General features: G+C 44.1%; 1 protein-coding gene across 2 annotated transcripts in view; it reads right to left on the bottom strand.

The window, feature by feature from the left end:
- The window catches only part of AZI2 (5-azacytidine induced 2), a 197,451-nt gene that overhangs the window by 45,443 nt on the left and 131,058 nt on the right, over window positions 1-20,950 (bottom strand). For both annotated transcript variants that reach the window (XM_063922274.1, XM_063922275.1), the window contains 2 exons: window positions 13,373-13,515; window positions 1,211-1,272 (listed from right to left, as the gene is read on the bottom strand). In XM_063922274.1, the coding sequence (XP_063778344.1) occupies window positions 1,211-1,272; window positions 13,373-13,515 (205 nt within the window). The remainder of the gene's footprint in view (window positions 1-1,210; window positions 1,273-13,372; window positions 13,516-20,950) is intronic.

A 20,950-nucleotide genomic window follows, 5' to 3' on the forward strand; every position in this document is an offset into this window, starting at 1 on the left:
GACGCTCTCTATTCAAGGATGGAGCCTGAATAACGGAGGCTCCATCTGTATGTAATTTTGAAACATCTTACCTCAGTGTTTATAATATACATGTCACTAGATATGTGAGCGGACTCGCCTGTCTTCCAGTAATACATCTTACTACAATGTCCAAGCATCAGGAGAGGAGATGGATAGCATACTAGAAAATATCTGCTAGCATTATGTAGCTCTTAAACACACTTATCAATGTATAATAGCTGCTTTTAGTGATCTTCAATTTCAGATACAGCACAAAATATTAAAGGACGCTTTACTCCAAATGCAATAGATTACAAAACATTCCTTCATGCAGCCACCATGTGGACAGTATCCCTAACGTACTAATACTAGCACTGTATTATTATCCGTTATTTATATGGCACCATAAAGTGTCCTGTAGCACTGTAGAGGGAAATTACAATAAAGCACAAATATTGCCGTAAATCCAAACAGACAGTACAGGGGGGCTAAAAACGACTTAAACACTGGCACAGGACTCATTAGGACTCTGTGTGTGTGTCTATTTCTAGACCCTCACTAGATAACAGGTTACACAGGACCCAGACACACAGGTGGGGCAGAGGAGAAGCTAGAATCCCTGTGTCACTAAAACCCCTTTCACATCTTCAATGCCGGATCCCAACCAGATACTGTAAACAGGTCCTTCTAGGGTGGGATCCGGCATTGGACCCTAACGGCAGGCTTCCCGACCAGGGAAAATGCCGGGTCGGTTGCCATAGCGGCGGGGGAGGGGGGAGCCTGCAGCGGGGGCGGCGGCGCTGGGAGATGAGCTCATTTCCGCTCCGCCTCTCCCTGTGTAGTGAGCATGTCCCGGGTCACATCGACCCGGGAACCCATTTACACTGCCAATGACCCGGTATTCAACTCGGGAATTACCCTTCTTATACCCCAGGTTGAGATATATCAATATAACCCGGGAATTCCCCATGGCCCCTTTCACATCGCACAGTGACTCGTGTCGACCCCGCAATATGCCAGGTCGATCCCGGGTTATTTTTGGGATGTGAAAGGGGGTTTTATAGCTCTCTTCACCCTCCTCTCTCTCCTCTGGTTGGAAAGCTCTGTTGGTAGCTTATGAAACCTGACACACCTGTGTATCTGCCTGCACTGCAACTAAAACTTAAATAATGTCTTAAACTTTGAGCATTTCCGCGAAATTCATAGTTACCTTTCAGTGCCATGGTCTTCCGAATCCTCTTTACCAGACAGACTTTTGTCTACAGCTGCATCCTATAATACAAAACAGAAATTATACATTAATCTCTCATAAAAGTAGCGTGTAAAAGACACTATGTAGACAAGTGATTTTATTGATGTCAGTACTTTGTAGGTCCACCACCTTCTTGGCAAACTGTCCACAAGTTCCTGGACAACAGCAGGCAGTATGTTTTGCAATTCCGCCCTAAGTACAGTGACCAAACGTGACACTGAAGGTCAAGCTACCAGCGTCGCCCTAGAAACGTGACATTGTTCAGCCTACGATGACAAATCACTTTTGTCTACATAGTGTAGTCTTATAAGATATCCTTTACGTTCGCTGAGTAGTAGTGTCAGTCTTCTAAAATATACATTAAACTGGGAGATGCGCATGATAAACACTCATTGGGAATAATGTGTCATCTCTCTCTCTCATATTAGAGATAGATATATATCTGTGTGTGTGTGTGTGTGTGTGTGTGTGTGTGTGTATATATATATATATATATATATATATACACTGCTCAAAAAAATAAAGGGAACACTAAAATAACACATCCTAGATCTGAATGAATGAAATATTCTTATTAAATACTTTGTTCTTTACATAGTTGAATGTGCTGACAACAAAATCACACAAAAATTATCAATGGAAATCAAATTTATTAACCCATGGAGGTCTGGATTTGGAGTCACACTCAAAATTAAAGTGGAAAAACACACTACGGGCTGATCCAACTTTGATGTAATGTCCTTAAAACAAGTCAAAATGAGGCTTAGTAGTGTGTGTGGCCTCCACGTGCCTGTATGACCTCCCTACAATGCCTGGGCATGCTCCTGATGAGGTGGCGGATGGTCTCCGGAGGGATCTCCTTCCAGACCTGGACTAAAGCATCCGCCAACTTCTGGACAGTTTGTGGTGCAACGTGGCGTTGGTGGATGGAGCGAGACATGATGTGCTCAATTGGATTCAGGTCTGGGGTACGGGCGGGCAAGTCCATAGCATCAATGCCTTCGTCTTGCAGGAACTGCTGACACTCCAGCCACATGAGGTCTAGCATTGTCTTGCATTAGGAGGAACCCAGGGCCAACCACACCAGTATATGGTCTCACAAGGGGTCTGAGGATCTCATCTCGGTACTTAATGGCAGTCAGGCTACCTCTGGCGAGCACATGGAGAGCTGTGCGGCCCCCCAAAGAAATGCCACCCCACACCATTACTGACCCACTGCCAAACCGGTCATGCTGGAGGATGTTGCAGGCAGCAGAACGTTCTCCTTGGCGTCTCCAGACTCTGTCACGTCTGTCACATGTGCTCAGTGAGAACCTGCTTTCATCTGTGAAGAGCACAGGGCGCAAGTGGCGAATTTGCCAATCTTGGTGTTCTGTGGAAAATCGCAAACATCCTGCATGGTGTTGGGCTGTAAGCACAACCCCCAACTGTGGACGTCGGGCCCTCATACCACCCTCATGGAGTCTGTTTCTGATCGTTTGAGTAGACACATGCACATTTGTGGCTTGCTGGAGGTCATTTTGCAGGGCTCTGGCAGTGCTCCTCCTGTTCCTCCTTGCACAAAGGCGGAGGTAACGGTCCTGCTGCTGGGTTGTTGCCCTCCTCCACATCTCCTGATGTACTGGCCTGTCTCCTGGTAGCGCCTCCATGCTCTGGACACTACGCTGACAGACACAGCAAACCTTCTTGCCACAGCTCGCATTGATGTGCCATCCTGGATGAGCTGCACTACCTGAGCCACTTGTGTGGGTTGTAGACTCCGTCTCATGCTACCACTAGAGTGAAAGCACCGCCAGCTTTCAAAAGTGACCAAAACATCAGCCAGAAAGCATAGGAACGGAGAAGTGGTCTGTGGTCACCACCTGCAGAACAACTCCTTTATTGGGGGTGTCTTGCTAATTGCCTATAATTCCCACCTATTTTCCATTCCATTTGCACAACAGCATGTGAAATTGTTTGTCAATCAGTGTTGCTTCCTAAGTGGACAGTTTGATTTCACAGAAGTGTGAGTTACTTGGAGTTACATTGTGTTGTTTAAGTGTTCCCTTTATTTTTTTGAGCAGTGTATATCTCTACGGCAAAAAAAAAAAAGAGACTGACTCAATGATTGACTCATCACAAAATCTCTTAAACTAGAAGGCCTACAATGTTGAAAGTTGGCAGGTAGCTTCTCCTTATGTCCCAGGTGCTTGCTATGAACCGGTTTAACAACTGTCACTGCCCATCCACAGCAATCGGAATGAATGAATGAATGAATGAATGAATGAATGAATGAATGAATGAATGAATGAATGAAACATAACTCCGGAATGCCTGGACCAATTTACAGCAAACTTGCTACACATATGACTTTCAATCTGGGAACAAACACTGCGGGTAAGACACCCCCTAGGGGTGACGCATCAGCACAGAGTATTTCAGCAGACAGCATAACACAGGAATGCCTGGTGCAATTTACACCAAACTTGGTACACATATGACTTACAATCTGAGAACAAACACTGTGGGGGCAACACAGCCCTAGCACCCCTAGGGGTGGGCCAGCAGCACAGAGTATATTAAGAGATGCATGATATGTCAGGCAGGACAGGGCTGCATGTGACAGGGGCAGTTACATGATGTGAGGAGAGGAATGGAGGTAGCAGGAAGCCACATGCTGAGAGTTATATAGTGGGAGGAGCAGGGTTCCCAGCAACACAGAGTATATCAGGAGATGCATAATGTGCTGCGCTACATAAGAAACTGTAAATAAATCGATCATTTCACAGGGGCACTGACATGATTTGAAGAGGGGAATGGAGGCAGCTAGAAGCTACAGACAGAGTTGTATAGTGGGAAGAGCAGGGTCCCTTGGGGGACCAAAAAGGGATCCGGCCACTACACAAAGTGGGTCAGGGAAGCAAGATATGCCTATATACTAGATCTCCAACCAAAATAAATTAACTAACAACTATAATTCTAATTTACCATCCTCATCCCGTAGCGAAGCACGGATATTCAGCTAGTCTCTCATATGTGTGCTCTTTTTATACCTATGCCCTAACTTTTTATCATTGTCTGGTGTGTTGTACAAACTGAACTGCATTGTCAAATTTTTGATTGATGACAATAAATATAAAATGTATTGTATCGCAGATATGTCATTTTGAAACCATACTGTCATAGCACTACAGTCGGTAAATGGGTACAACAATACTCCTATTCAAGCAATACACACATACATTCTCTAATCTTATATCCAAAACAAATAACGCCGTCCGATATTGGCAATAATTAAGTACTGCTACAGTCACCCGAGTGTGTGTATGAATTTTGCAAGCAGCACATTTATATCTAGTCAGTTCACCTTACAGAACCCTTCAGGTTGCATCTATTACAGCATTCACTTTCAATAGAAGTTTAACCAAAAGCGGTACAAAAAAATAAAATAAAATAAAAAAGACATTAATTGAAATTAATCTAAAGGGGGGTACACACGTAGAGATGTGTGCTTAAATTCTAAGCAATCTGACTCTAGATTGGCCTGCATGCAGGCCAAATCTAGTCAGATCACTCACTTCACCGCTGGGTGGTAGATCGCTCAGCACACATCTCTGGGAGAAATCTGTATGTATGTACCCCCCTTAACTGTGAGACAGGACTCACTGCTTACTTGCCTTTAGCACATGAAAGATAAAAATACTAGAAAAAAATAAATTGATTTCCCTTGAACTGCCCGGAAGCTTCCTGGACAGCAGTATCACATACGATGCATCGTATGCAGTCCTTCTGCATACTATGTATCGTATGCAATCCCAGCCAAGGCTGCCAGATCCAATAAATCTACAGTGCAGCCCTTGCGATCTCCGGCTCCGATGCATGGCCCCGGAATATGAGGTAAAACACATGCGATTTGACAACTTTTCATCCGATTTCTTGACCCAATGCGTCGGAATCGGATGAAAAGGGCCCAAATCGCACTAGTGTATGAGCACCTTAAGACTATAGTTTGCAAAACTTTTATAGTACAGAAAAGTAAATGGCCAGCTAGTGGTGCTGTTTGTATTCTGATGTAGTTATAAAATGTAGCAGGCGTCACATTTCAGATAGGAAACCAGGAAAAAAATTTTTTACTTCATCTGGCAAGGAACAGAGCAAAACCAGGCAGCTTTACATGTTCCATGTTCATAGAGATGCCTCAGAATCAGAAGCTATTCCCTCCCTCTGTGACATACCAGAGATAAATGCACACCTTTTACACAAACAACAGGAAACAAACACACTTAAGAAGCTAGGTACACACTGGATATGTATATAATCTGTTCGAACACACGGGCGTTCATACACCAGATATGCCCGTGAACAATGTTGTTCATAAACATATCGCGTCGGCCCTGCAGCACAGCTGATGCCAGATATATCTTCAGATATATTAGCGCATCTGGCTGTAACCGCCCGTACACTGGCTGCAGGGACTGATGTCAGCTGGGTTTGCCCGCCTAAATTGTCTGCTCTGGCGGCACGTCCGCCAAGTTGGCTTGGCGTGTATCTAGCTTTAGAGTTGGTTTTGTTGGATAACCATTTATAGGAACACTTTTTCTACATTTTCTGCCTGACTCTGGATTGACAAAGGACTAAGGGGGACATGTACTAAGCAGTGATAAAAGTGGAGAAGGGAGCCAGTGGAGAAGTTGCCCATGGCAACCAGTCAGCTGCTCTGTATACTATTATAGTATGCAAATTATAATTGTTACGTCAATGCTGATTGGTTTCCATGGGCAACTTCTCCACTGTAATCACTGCTTAGTACATCTCCCCTGAAGTGTTTAGTCTTGGATCCCATTCCGGACATTTTTCGAACACATGACAGTTAGGAGCGGATTGTCTAGAGCACCATTTATCATTCGGTGTCAAATCTGCCACTGTGTGTTTAATAAGGGACTGGCATATTTGAAGGCTATGCATAAAAGGAAAATGTCAAGACCTTTTTTAACACTTGAGCATTTGCAACCCTTACGCTGAAATGGAGTATAGCTGCAGAGGATAAACCGCATACTATTGTGTTATAATTCCAGAGTTTCATTGATTTCTGGCTTCTCGCAGTGGAAACCTAAGGCAATATAATCACCTACTCTCAAGGCAGGTAATACACATAATATATTTTGGTTGCCAAAGATGGTATTTGTTCGGTGTTTACTATAATATTTGTAAAGCACATTCAATTATTTTAAAAGTATAAAGGCCAATTTGGACAACTTGTTACCTAATATTTCCCTTGTAACAATTATGAATTAAGTAGCGTACTTAAAATGAGAAAATATCCTAATCACTATTGTAAACAATAAATCTCTATATTACACCTGCCAAATAATTAGTACATTAATTCTGAATTGCATGGTGAACACTATTATACATGTAGTAATAAAAAATAAAAAAGTTTTGAAATTCTTCAGCATTCAAAATAAAACCAAATCTGGTTACTCCATCTTATATCATTGAATTTGGTGCCACCTAGTGGGCACTGCAGTTTAACACCGTTACTGTATGCACAGTATGTTAAGGACATAACAAATAAAGAAAACTAATTCAGGGTAAATTATAAAGCGAAGCCAACATATAAAAATATATGCTCTTTCCCCATGGACTTCTTACACAGATACTATGGCTTAACTAAATGCTTGTACTGTAATGAAAACATTTAGCTTCTCAGACAATTTCCTGATGATTTACGTTGCACGTAGAAACCCTTACATTATGAGCATAGTATACAAGACACTCTATTGTGTTATATACTCACAAAAAAATGCAACCACTCCTGTTATTCAACAGATGAGGAGTGCTAGCATTTTTGACCTTCTGTGTAACCTCAATGCATTATTTTGTGTCTAATGAAACTTGAAGGTTTGTTTTATTTAAAAACACATCTTCATGGGCCTTGCCCTATGCCATATTATTAAAAACTTATCACAACTAGTCACATCTCATCATAGTGCCTTTTGTTAAACAATACAGAAATGGCAAGCTTGAATAATGTATTGGAAACAAATGGAATACGTTATTGACGTGTCCTCATACACTATTGCTGCAGTTGTGTCAAACATCTCTTCTCGGTGTGACAGGTCACAACGCAATGCAGCGGGTGGGTATGGCTGACCGAACGCCAGGATTCTGGCAGCATACAGACGCCGGGATCCCGGCCCCTTGCAGCCTCGCCACGCTGTTGGCTCGGTGGTGACCTGCAGACGCCACGGGTTCTTTTCCCACTCTATGGGTGTGGTGGACACCCACGAGTGGAAATAGTCTCTGTTGGTCAACATGCCGACCATCGGGATAGTGAGTGGGTGGGATTTTGCGGGAAGTCATATGACCGTCGGTCTGCTGACCGCCGGTCACATGAATACCACCCCAATGCAACAAAACAGCTTTGTGAGACTGTACCGATTCATGTCATGTGTAACGCTTGTGTGCTACAGTCTGAATCTGTATACAGAGTACTACGATGCAGCAGCTGTCGCTTTTTTTCCATGCTAAGTTCCGTTGTGCTTCATATACAGATTCAGACTGGGATATTAATTACTACCAATATATCACGTATACCAATTACTGTAATTAGAACTGATATATTTTCTTTCAAGTAGAACTGCACTAAAACAACTCCATCAGTGCAGTCACATGGATTCTGTGTCCTGTGAAATTGGCACTTAGGGGTCTGTTTATTAAGCCATGGACGGCGATAAAGTGGATGGAGATAAAAGTACCAGCTAATCACCTCCTGCCATTTTTCAAACACAGCCTGTGACATGGCTGTTAGGAGCTGATTGGCTGGGACTTCATCTCCATCGACTTTATCTCCATCCAAGGCTTAGTAAATAGACCCCTTCATTTGGCCAAACAGTCCACATCCATTCACTTTCAGGAGCGAAAAAATTACAGTTGGCACAAATAAATTGTACTTTCCATCTGTTGTGCAAACACGATACCCAAGTTTTTACAAAACGGTAGCTATTACCACCCACAAGAATTATGACTTCTAGTCAGACAACAGAAAAACTACATGGCCATTCCTTGTGACATTATTGGAACTTAACACACAAGAAAATGGATTTTGACGCCTATACAAAGTACTACAACACTAGGTTAGACACTTTAAAGTAAATCTGTTGTCTAAACCAGGATTTCTCAATCACATACACCCTAAGGCAGCAGTGGCCAACATGCAGCTCTTTCTTTATTCAAATGTGGCTCCCGACACTGTGACTCAAGGTCATGTGACTGCAAAAGATCCAGCATGCAGCACCACGGTGACAGAGAGCCGGATACTAGGTGAGACACCCATCGGCAAGCAGAGGATGACTACAGTGACTTGACACAGACCTCTGCAGGTCGGGGTGGGAGCTGCTGGACACGTAGTGGGGGCTGCTGCAATGGCACAGGGGGCTGGAGTGACACATGAGAGGCTGCTGCAATGGCACAGGGGGGCTGAAGTGACAACATGAGGGGCAACTATAGTTGCATGGGGGGGGGACCTGAAGTGCATTATGTGAATCTGGCTTTTTCAATGTATTATATGTTGGATCTGGCTTTTAAATGTATTTTATGTGGCTCTTTCAACGTATTTTATGTTGGGCAGAGCGCTTGTTAAAGTATATCTGTGTAGTATGTGTCTGCAACAATTGTTGCTAAGTTATTGCTAATTGTAACAGTGCAATACCTGTAAAGAAAAATGGGTTAGTTTAATGTAAACAGCCCTTTTGTATATTGACAGTCCTTGGTTTTTAATCAGGGTTCCATTATATGCCGTTTTGGGAGAGATGAGGATGTTTGGCAAGATTTGCTGAAGCCCTAACTATCCCTAATCTACCAACCTTGTCCACGTCCCCCACAACCTTGTCCCCCACACTGGTGTTTCTCCGTCCGGCTAGGTTCCCCACTCCGTGATGCCCCTTCACTCCGGCCGCGTCTTCTGTGCGCCGTGCTGCACTGCAGCTGGGATTTGTGTGTTTAAGCAGCCCTTGGGCTGCTTAAACACACAAATCCCAGCTGCAGTGCAGCAAGGTGCACAGAAGACGCGGCCGGAGTGAAGCGGCATCACAGACGGGGAACCCAGCCGGACGGAGAAACACCAGTGTCCCCCCATCAACGTGGACAAGGTTGGTAGATTAGGGATAGTTAGGGCTTCAGCAAATCTTGCCAAACATCCTTATCTCTCCCAAAACGGCATATAATGGAACCCTGATTAAAAACCAAGGACTGTCAATATACAAAAGGGCTGTTTACATTAAACTAACCCATTTTTCTTTACAGGCATTGCACTGTTATAATTAGCAATAACTTAGCAACAATTGTTGCAGACACATACTACACAGATATACTTTAACAAGCGCTCTGGCCCATATTGTTGTCACTTTCCTATTTTTTCAGGGCTGCTCATACACACAAATCCCAGCTGCAGCGTGGTTTTATTTATTTTATTTTATGTTGGATCTGGCTTTTTCAGTGTATTTTATACCAGGGACGTGGCATAGCGAGCACAGGGCTACATGCCTAATTTTTGCAGCTCTTTCACACACCTAAAAAATATTTTTTGTCTTTGTTATTGACTGGTTGGCCATCCCTGCCCTAATGAATGTCAAATGTTCCACACTAATGTATGCAAACCTTTGCCAAGAACCTCCCTTAGGTGAGTCAATTTACTTCAAAATACGTGTTAATATCCCTTATTTATAAGATGTCAACATATTACGCATGATACAGACAGATTATGGAGAATGTCATAGAACAGAAGGTGTGGGGAACATAGGATATATGTAGAGGATCAGCAAGTATAGCTATTTGAGAGGCACATTTGTGTTTCTACTTATAAGGCAAAAGTATTGCCAGCCACCAATACTAGAATAGCAAATGATACATGGCACATTCGTGCAACTACAGGTGATGTGGAATAGATGGAATGAGGGACAGAGGAAGATGGAACCATATTGGAAGTTGTGGCAGCAGCTAATGTTATGAAGGTGGCCACGGAGACAAAGTAGGAGCTTGGCTACCCATGCAGCATGATGTATTGCGGAATTGGTACAGCTGATTACTCAAACTGGTAGTTAACCCACAATCTGGCTATGATCACCAAATTCCTCTTATGTATTTCATTATTTGTGAACCTCCTAATTTGATTTGTAAATATTGAATCCAATACATTAAGCAGTTACGGAGTATGATGGGCTACAGTACCCCTTTAATCTGCTGTTACCCCACAGGGAGAGACGATGCATTCAATATCCCGGCGTCGGGATCCAGGTGCTCAGCATACCGGTGCCGGGATCCCGACACCTATTCTGCCACTTGGGGTGTCCACGACACCCCTGGAGGGAGAATAAATAGTGTGGCGCACACAGCGTGCCACCTTGTCCACAGCATGGCAAGCTTAGTGAGCCTGCAAGGGGCTCTTTTGCGCTCACCCCACTGCCGGCATTCCGGCGCCCGGCATCCCGCGGCCGGGATTCTGACCGCCGGGATGATAGGTGCCGGTATACTGATAACAACTCCGGGGAGAGTTCACACATACAGTATCACTAGTTTAAAAACCATGCCTAAACACAATGGAAGCAGTCATTCTAATGAACATACTGTGGGTTCAGTTCACAGAAAAGTAGGCTCAAGCCACTGTATGTAGATGACAGAATCATTTTAAAAGAGATGCACAACATGTCAAATTTAAAATGACAGGAGCTGATTGGTTGGTACTTTATCTTTCTTCAAGCATTAATAAATCTCTCCCATGGTATTTAAACCTCACTTCTAGAATATTGCAGTGTGTGTCATATTGGCGTGAGTCTGATTAATCAGTCTTTGTACTTAATGACTGTCTCTCTAAGTCATGTTCACAGCTAACCCATCCTAGATCAGAGCCTCTACCCTTAACCAACTATTCAGTGAAATCTGGACATGTGTGACCTTAGAACATGTATTATTAGCTCAGCTTACTATTAACTACAATTAAGATTTATCAATGTGTTAAGCAGAAGACTCATAGCACAAAGTATATTTAATCACATTACAAATGTAGGTCAGGATATCTGAAATCTCAGACACTGGAAATGCAAATGAAAGCTTTGCCTTCAGGGTATCAGAATAGTTATCACAACCCTTAGGTAAGCTCAGAGATGGAGGTCTGGGCAAACTGTACTAAAAGTATTTGGAGGACTATACAGATGTGTCCTCATACACTACTGCTGCAGTCACACCAAACATACCACAGCACGATGCTGACACCACCAAGCTTCACTGTAGGGATGGTATTGGCCTGGTGATGAGCGGTGCCTGGTTTCCTCCAAACATGACACCTGGCATTCACACCAAAGAGTTCAATCTTTGTCTTATCAGACAAGAGAATTTTGTTTCTCATGAGAGTCCTTCAGGTGCATTTTGGCAAACTCCAGGCGGGCTGCCATGTGCTTTTTACTAAGGAGTGGCTTCCGTCTGGCCACTCTACCATACAGGCCTAATTGGTGGATTGCTGCAGAGATGGTTGTCCTTCTGGAAGGTTCCCCTCTCTTTACAGAGGAATGCTGTAGCTCTGACACAGTGACCATCAGATTCTTTGTCACCTCCCTGACTAGGGCCCTTCTGCCCCGATCGCTCAGTTTAGACGGCCGGCCAGCCAGCTCTAGGAAGAGTCCTGGTGATTCCGAACGTCTTCCATTTACGGATGATGGAGGCCACTGTGCTCATTGGGACCTTGAAAGCAGCAGATACTTTTCTGTACCCTTTCCTAGATTTGTGCCTCGAGGCAATTCTGTCTCGGTGGTCTACAGACAATTCCTTTGACTTGATCCTTGGTCTGCGCTCACACATGCACTGTCAAGTGTGGGACCTTAAATAGACAGGTGTGTGCCTTTCCAAGTCATGTCCAATCAACTGAATTTACAACAGGTGGACTCCAAATAAGCTGTAGGAACATCTCAAGGATGATCAGTGGAAACAGGATGCACCTGAGCTCAATTTTGAGCTTCATGGCAAAGGCTGTGAATACTTTTGTACATGTGACTTCTTAGGTTTTTTATTTTTAATACATTTGCAAAAATCTCAAAAAATCTTTTTTCATGTTGTCATTATGGGGTATTGTGCACAGAATTTTGAGGGAAAAAATGAATGTATTCCATTTTGAAATAAAACTGTACATATCAAAATGTGGAAAAAGTGAAGCACTGTGAATACTTTCCGGATGCACTGTAAGTCATCAGATGTTTTAAGTGTTATTATTAAATCCTTATTTGTGTGCCCTCCATTTTCTTCTTTTTTTATGTACTGTGAATTCTGCCTATGGTGAGGAAGGAGCTGCATGTCTCCTGAGTAGGAGCAGGATGAGACCGGTAGATCCTGCCTAATCACGGAGCACTCCGATAGATCATGACCTTATGCCCTGATAGAGGAGGAAAGAACTACGCAGTGACCAGAGTGAGTGGAGCAGAGCAAAACAGAGCAAGTAACAGTGCACCTGGACAAACCAATAGGTAATTGAAGGTGTGCAAATAAATTTTTTGTCATGCAGGGCAAATACTGGCTGCTTTTGCATGTAGCCCATAAATCCTAAACACTGCAATTTAGACTTGAATTTGGGCACACCCCTCTCAAGCCTAAATCTCTGCACATTTAAGATCTGCTCCACCTGCAGTGTAACACAGTGCTGCCAGGGTGTAAAACTGCTAAGTCAGAATCAGGTGTGTGTGTGTGTGTGTGTGTGTGTGTGTGTGTGTGTGTGTGTGTGTGTGTGTGTGTGTGTGTGTGTGTGTGTGTGTGTGTGTGTGTGTGTGTGTGTGTGTGTGTGTGTGTGTGTGTGTGTGTGTGTGTGTGTGTACATTTAAGAAGTGTACTCCATTCTGGTGTAGAAATGTGAAAGCAGTATGCATAGTTTTCACCACTATTTGGTTTCTAAGCAGTTAACCTACCCGTTCTCAGCCATTAAGCCTTCTAGTCTAATTCATATGTATAACATTACAAGTATGAGATATACGGAGATTAATAGTGAAAGTTGAAATTGATTTCACCTTAAAAATATCTGCCTAGAGCGGAGATCGCTATAAGAAGTAGGTGGCTTTATGCCCACCAAGCTATTACTGCACACTTCTCAACATGGACAATTACCTTTGTCCTTTGAAGTTCCGCTTGGAGACATCCGCATTCTTCCTGAAGCAATTTTACTTCTTGCTCCAGTGACCGGATTTTCAACTCACTGTTGAGCTTTTCAATCTCCCAGTCAGTAGGAGTCTTGCTTAAGCTTTTCATCACTGTAAAAAAGAAAAGGTTAATTCATCCTGAACAGAACTGTTCTACTGAACAGTGAATAAACTTGCATCATGTTTTATTAATAAAATTTAGGTATAAAAATACGTCATACAGAAAGTAATTGGTCTGCTCTTCCCTGCAGTCAAACTTTACCTAGTGTGTCTTTGCCAAACATTAAGATACCTTACTTCAAACACCATGTAATTTGCGGAAACACACACTATTAATTTGTGATTTCAGCTGCTACTGTCTATGGGAAACTGCATATAACTGAGTCATTTCAGGTTACCACCAAAGATTAGGGGCAAGCCGTTCACTGCTGCCTCATTCATTTTATACTGTGATGTGCGACCGCCACATCACAACCAAACAGATTTCATTTCACAGGACTTTAATAGGGGTTCGCTCAAAATGTATATGACTGCATTATGGAACACCCCCTTTTCTTGTTACCAAAAGAAAACTAACTAGATTTTCTTGAGACATTGGACTTAAATCGAATTTACACATTAGATGTGTTTTTTCTGAACTGCAAGATTTATCATTATGGTTTGGTAAGTAAAAACTACAAACTCCTTAACTGTCAAACCACACTGCAAATTTATTTTGTGGCTGTACTATCTGAAATACCTTACAAGGAGTACTGTGCCTGGCATGACAAGCTGTTCAGACGCCAGTCCGACCAGGCTCACTTGGGTTATTCATTTTAAAGTAGTAATAATAAGCATTGCTGCAAAGAATTTTACAAGCTCCAGCATGAAGAATAAACACTCATTCTGCCACAGTAGGTTTCCCTATATTTTTAGCCTAATCTTATGGCCAAGGGTACCAGGAGGGGCTAACTTATAGTCAGCATGGTACAGGTATTCTCCAGGCAAGTGTATTGCGGATATTTATTTTGTCTGTCTGCCCCTAGGAGGACCAACCGTAATCAGTATGCCGAGCTGTTATGGAATGTAATAGTCCAGGCCTGGCCAACCTGTGGCTCTCCAGATGTTGTGAAACGATATAACCCAGCTTGTCCTGCCACAAGTTTTAGTATTCCCTTATAGCAAAACTGTGGCAAGGCATGATGGAACATGTAGTTTTACAACAGCTGGAGAGCCACAGGTTGGCCAGGCCTGTAAGAGACAGTTGATAGTAAAAGGCCTGTACACAGGAGACATATTTGTTCCAGGGTTTCTAACCTATATGATTTAAAATCCCTGGAATATGTCTGTGATTGCAAAACATGCTGAATAGATGTTTTTGGCTTTAGTAAAAGCCGGTTAGGGGTTCCTGGGGTTGTGGATAGAGAGAGAGGGCGGACTCCATCCATTAGACCCATTTCGGGTATTCAGACCTTCAGCCTGAGATAAGGCTAATTAGTACTTGCACCTGTAGAGGCCAATAATGGCGTGTCAAAGCTTTATTCATGGTCTCACATCCTGGGGAAAAGGTTGCAGGCTTGTTCAGACACACAGATGTGCAGTCGGTGAGTACTGTACAAATGTGGTGGGGGCAATATGTCTTACCACTCAGAGATGGAACCATTCTGTTTAGTTAGTGACCAGATGTGCTAGGATTTATTTTATGGTTTGTGTTTCTGTACTGCATAATAAACCTAGCTACGGCTAGATTGCGCAAAAAACCTGGACTAGGCTACTGCTTTCCTAGCTGCTGTGTATTTGGAGGTCCCCATCTACCAGAGTATAGTGACCCACTACCTTGATCTCCTCACAATATATACACATACAAGTTCTCCAACTAAAGTACAATTTGATATGCAGCTTTGACTAAACCATGCAAAAATATAAGTTATGGTAAGAACTTACCGTTGATAACGGTATTTCTCCTAAGTCCACAGGTTCCACAGTATAACAATGGGATATGATGGAGCGACAGTGGATTGGAACCAAATGATCACAAGCTTTCAGGCCTCCTGGGATGCAACGGGCCCGTCCATATATCCCCGCTCACTGGCTCAGGCAAATCAGTTGGATTCCAAAGCATCTAGCCAGGAGCATCATGTAATTCCCTAATCAGGTGATAAGAACACACATGCACACCCTTCCGTACAAGAAGGAAGAGGTTAGTGAATAGCAATATCCTCAAATCAGGTGCGTCAGGGTGGACTTAGGAGAAATACCGTTATCAACGGTAAATTCTTACCATAATGTATATTTTTCCTGCAGGGTCCACAGGTTATCCACAGGATAACAATGGGATTTCCCAAAGCAATTTTAGTGGTGGGGACGCTCCTGACTGGACAGGAGAATCTTTCGCCCGAATTCAGAATCATGAGAGGCAAAAGTATCCAAGCATAATGTCTAATGAATGTGTTAATGAAAGACTATGTGGCTGCCTTACATATCTGTTCTGCTGAAGCACCATGTTGTGCTGCCCATGATGGACCTACCTTACGAGTAGAGTGAACATAGACATTAACCGGAACAGGGAGATCCGCTTGAGAGTATGCTTCCGAAATAGTAATTCGAAGCCCTCTAGCCAGCGTCTATTTAGTAGCAGGCCATCCTCTCTTGTGAATTCAGTAGAAAATGGAGAGAATCTGTCTTTCTGATGGCACTACGATCCACGTAGATCCACGCGACGCATATCCCGCAGAAAATCCCAATACTTGAAAAACTGAGACTACATTTTCTTCATTAAGGTGGAATTTAGACACCACCTTAGGAAGATACCCAGACCTAGTTCTGAGAACTGCTTTATCTGGATAAAAAAAAAACAGAAAAGGAGAACAATATTACAGCGCTCCTAAATCTGATACTCTTCTAGCTGACGCCATAGCCAGTAGAAAGAGAACGTTAGCTGTCAACCATTTAAGATCCACTTTATTAAGTGGTTCAAACAGAGCAACTTGAAGGGCTTTGAGGACTAGACCTAAGTCCCAAGGCACTGTAGGAGGAACAAAATGAGGTTGAATGCACAGCATTCCCTGGAAAAAGTACGCACATTCTGTAAATTGCCAATTTTTCTTTTGGAACCCTACAGTTAATGCTGATACTTGTACTCTCAAGGAAGCCATCTTCAAACCCTTATCCATTCCTGCCTGAAGGAAATCTAAGACCCAGGAAACTTTTTGGGTCCATATTTCTTTCACTGCACCATGAATACAGGCCTAGGCCTGCCATATTCGGTGATAAATGCGAGCTGAGGAGGGTTTCCTTGCTCTGTGCAATGTTTGAATTTACCTGTAGCGAGAATCCTCTTGACTTCAGGATAGAGATTTCAAGAGCAGTCGATCCAGATGTCTGTGATAACAAGGACCCTGCATTAGTAGATCTGGACATTGAGGGAGCAGACGTGGAGCATCCACTGACATTCTCTGTAGATCTGTGTACCACTGCCTTCTGGGCCAAGCCAGAGCTATTAGAATCACGGTACCATTTGCTTCTTTTATCTTCCTCACCACCCTGGTAGCAGGATGATCGGAGGAAATAAATACCCCAGATCAAACTCCCATTTCACTGACAAGGCGTCCACAAAGATAGCTCCGGGATCCTTTGTTCTTGCCCCATAGGCAGGCACTTAGTTGTTCAGATGGGGCGCCATGAGATCTATCTCTGGCAAACCCCACTTGTCTACCAGAGTCTGAAAGACTTCCAGGTGTAGAGCCCATTCACTTGCTTAAATGCGTGTCGACTGAGAAAACCTGCTTCCCAGTTTAGGACTCCCGAAACGAATACTGCGGACAATGCTGGAAGATGGAGTTCTGCCCACTTTAGTATGTGACTTACCTCCTTCATTGCTGATTGGCTTCGAGTTCCTCCCTGATAGTTGAGGTACGCCCCCGCCGTTAAATTGTCCGAGCGGATCTGGACTGGTCTTCCTTGAAGAGTGTCTCTTGCCTGAATCAGTGCCATGTACAGATGGGTCCATGGTTATCTTGACTAGTTTTCGGCGCCTAGGCACAACATGATTTATTAGCATAAACCCATGATCTATTGTTCTCAGCTGCAATACAATACAGAAAACAATAGAGCAGGGGATTAAGTCATTACAGCAGGGGATTAAGTCTGACTGGCCAGTCTCCGTTAATCCTATTAAAGGTCAAGATAAACGTGGACCCATCTGTATATGGCCCGAAGTGCTAACAGATTTATTGGCAGGCAACTTTAGTCTATGGTCCATTGTCTCTGGAACCATAATCTTACGGACACTGCTCCCCAGCCCTGGAAACTGGCATCTGTTGTCAGGATCTCCCATCTGATATCCAAAAGATTCTCCTTTTGTCTAGATAGGATGTCTATAGCCATCAGGCTGATGACTTTCTTACCTAGTGTGAAAGTACCATAGTCTGTTTCTTTACTGTCTGATGTATTCCATTCCATCTGGCTAGAATCGGACGCTGCCGAGGTCTTGAGTGGAACTGTGCATACTCCACCATGTCAAATTTTGACACTATCAAACCCATCAGTCGCATAGCTGCGTGGATTGATATCGTTTGACTGTGTAACAACTACTGAGTACTTGATTGTACCTTGGATATCTTGTTCCGAGGTAATCCATTTTCTGCAGACTGGAATTCAGTACAGCCCTACAGTGAGTCATCCGTTGTGACGGAACCCGAGATGACTTTGCCCAATTCATGAACCACCAGTGCCTCTGCAGACAAGTCATTGTCTGTTGGAGATGGCACAGAAGCCTTTCCTGTGCCAGGATAAAATAAGATTTTAAACCTACCGGTAAATCTTTTTCTCCTAGTCCGTAGAGGATGCTGGGGACTCCGTAAGGACCATGGGGTATAGACGGGCTCCGCAGGAGACATGGGCACCTAAAAGAACTTTCTAGTATGGTGTGCACTGGCTCCTCCCTCTATGCCCCTCCTCCAGACCTCAGTTAGAGAACTGTGCCCAGAGGAGATGGACAATACGAGGAAAGGATTTTGTTAATCTAAGGGCAAGATTCATACCAGCCCACACCAATCACACCATATAACCTGGAATACACCTAACCAGTTAACAGTATGAACAAACAACAGTATCGGTCCAAGACCGATTCTAACTGTAACATAACCCTTATGTAAGCAATAACTATATACAAGTCTTGCAGATTTTCCGCACTGGGACGGGCGCCCAGCATCCTCTACGGACTAAGAGAAAAAGATTTACCAGTAGGTTTAAAATCTTATTTTCTCTTACGTCCTAGAGGATGCTGGGGACTCCGTAAGGACTATGGGGTTTATACCAAAGCTCCCAATCGGGCGGGAGAGTGCGGATGACTCTGCAGCACCGACTGAGCAAATGCTAGGTCCTCATCAGCCAGGGTATCAAACTTGTAGAATTTAGCAAAAGTGTTTGACCCCGACCAAGTTGCTGCTCGGCAAAGCTGTAATGCCGAGACGCCCCGGGCAGCCGCCCAAGAAGAGCCCACCTTCCTAGTGGAATGGGCCTTTACTGAATGCGGTAACGGCAATCCAGCCGTAACATAAGCCTGCTGAATCGTGTTACAGATCCAGCGAGCAATAGTCTGCTTCGAAGCAGGCGCGCCAATCTTGTTGGCTGCATACAGGACAAACAATGCATCTGTTTTCCTAATTCTTGCCGTCCCGGCTACATACATTTTTAAGGCCCTGACTACATCCAGGGACATGGAATCCTCCAAGTCACTCGTAGCCACAGGCACCACTATAGGTTGGTTCATATGAAATGAAGACACCACCTTGGGTAAAAATTGAGGACGAGTCCTCAATTCCGCTCTATCCACATGAAAAATCAAGTAAGGGCTCTTGTGAGACAAGTCCGCCAATTCTGACACACGCCTCGCAGATGCCAAGGCTAACAACATGACCACCTTCCAGGTGAGAAATTTTAACTCCACCGTTTTAAGGGGTTCAAACCAGTATGATTCAAAGAACTGCAACACCACGTTCAGGTCCCATGGTGCCACTGGGGGCACAAAAGGAGGCTGGATGTGCAGTACTCATTTTACAAAAGTCTGGACTTCTGGAAGAAAAGCCAATTCCTTCTGAAAGAATATTGACAAAGCCGAAATCTGTACTTTAACAGAGCCTAACTTTAGGCCCATATCCACTCCTGTCTGTAGGAAGTGGAGAAAACGACCCAGATGGAAATCTTCCGTAGGAGCATTCTTGGTTTCACACCAAGAGACATATTTCCGCCAGATACGGTGATAATGTTTTGCCGTCACCTCCTTCCTAGCCTTTATTAGAGTAGGTATGACCTCCTCCGGAATACCCTTCTCCACTAGGATCCGGCGTTCAACCGCCATGCCGTCAAACGTAACCACGGTAAGTCTTGGAACAGACAGGGCCCCTGCTGTAACAGGTCCTCTCTTAGAGGAAAAGGCCAAGGATCTTCTGTGAGCATCTCCTGAAGATCTGAGTACCAGGCCCTTCGAGGCCAGTCTGGAACAATGAGTATTGTCTGTACTCTTTTTCGTCTTATGATCCTCAACACTTTTGTGATGAGAGGAAGCGGAGGAAACACATAGACCGACTGGAACACCCATGGCGTTACCAGAGCGTCTACTGCTATTGCCTGAGGGTCCCGGGACCTGGCACAATATCTCCAAAGCTTCTTGTTGAGGCGTGACGCCATCATGTCTATTTGAGGAACTCCCCAGAGACCCGTTATCTTTGCAAAGACTTCTTGATGAAGTCCCCACTCTCCTGGATGGAGATCATGTCTGCTGAGGAAGTCTGCTTCCCAGTTGTCCATTCCCGGAATGAAGACAGCTGACAGAGCGCTTACGTGATTTTCCGCCCAGCGAAGAATCCTGGTGGCTTCCGCCATCGCGACTCTGCTTCTTGTCCCGCCTTGGCGGTTCACATGAGCTACTGCTGTGACATTGTCTGATTGAATCAGAACCGGTAGGTTGCGAAGAAGATTCTCCGCTTGTCGAAGGCCATTGTATATGGCCCTTAGCTTCAACACGTTGATGTGTAAACAGGACTCCTGGTCTGACCATAGTCCCTGAAAATTTCTTCCTTGGGTGACTGCTCCCCATCCTCGGAGGCTTGCGTCCGTGGTTACCAGGATCCAGTCCTGAATGCCGAACCTGCGACCCTCTAGAAGGTGAGCACTTTGTAGCCACCATAGAAGAGACACCCTGGCCCTGGGGGACAGTGTTATTTTTTGATGTAATTGCAGATGGGACCCGGACCATTTGTCCAGAAGATCCCATTGAAACGTCCTTGCATGGAACCTACCAAAGGGAATGGCCTCGTAAGTTGCCACCATTTTCCCCAGAACCCGAGTGCATTGATGAGCTGACACTCTTTTCGGCTTTAGTAGTTCTCGGACCATGTTCTGGAGGTCCTGGACTTTTTCCAACGGGAGGAAAACTTTCTTTTGTTCCGTGTCCAGTATCATGCCTAGGAACGGTAGTCGAGTTGTCGGAACCAACTGTGACTTTGGTAGATTGAGAATCCACCCATGTTGTTGAGGCACTCTCTGAGAGAGTGACACGTTCTCC

This window comes from Pseudophryne corroboree, chromosome 5 (genome assembly GCF_028390025.1).
Source record: "Pseudophryne corroboree isolate aPseCor3 chromosome 5, aPseCor3.hap2, whole genome shotgun sequence".
NCBI classification, from domain to species: Eukaryota; Metazoa; Chordata; class Amphibia; order Anura; family Myobatrachidae; genus Pseudophryne; species Pseudophryne corroboree.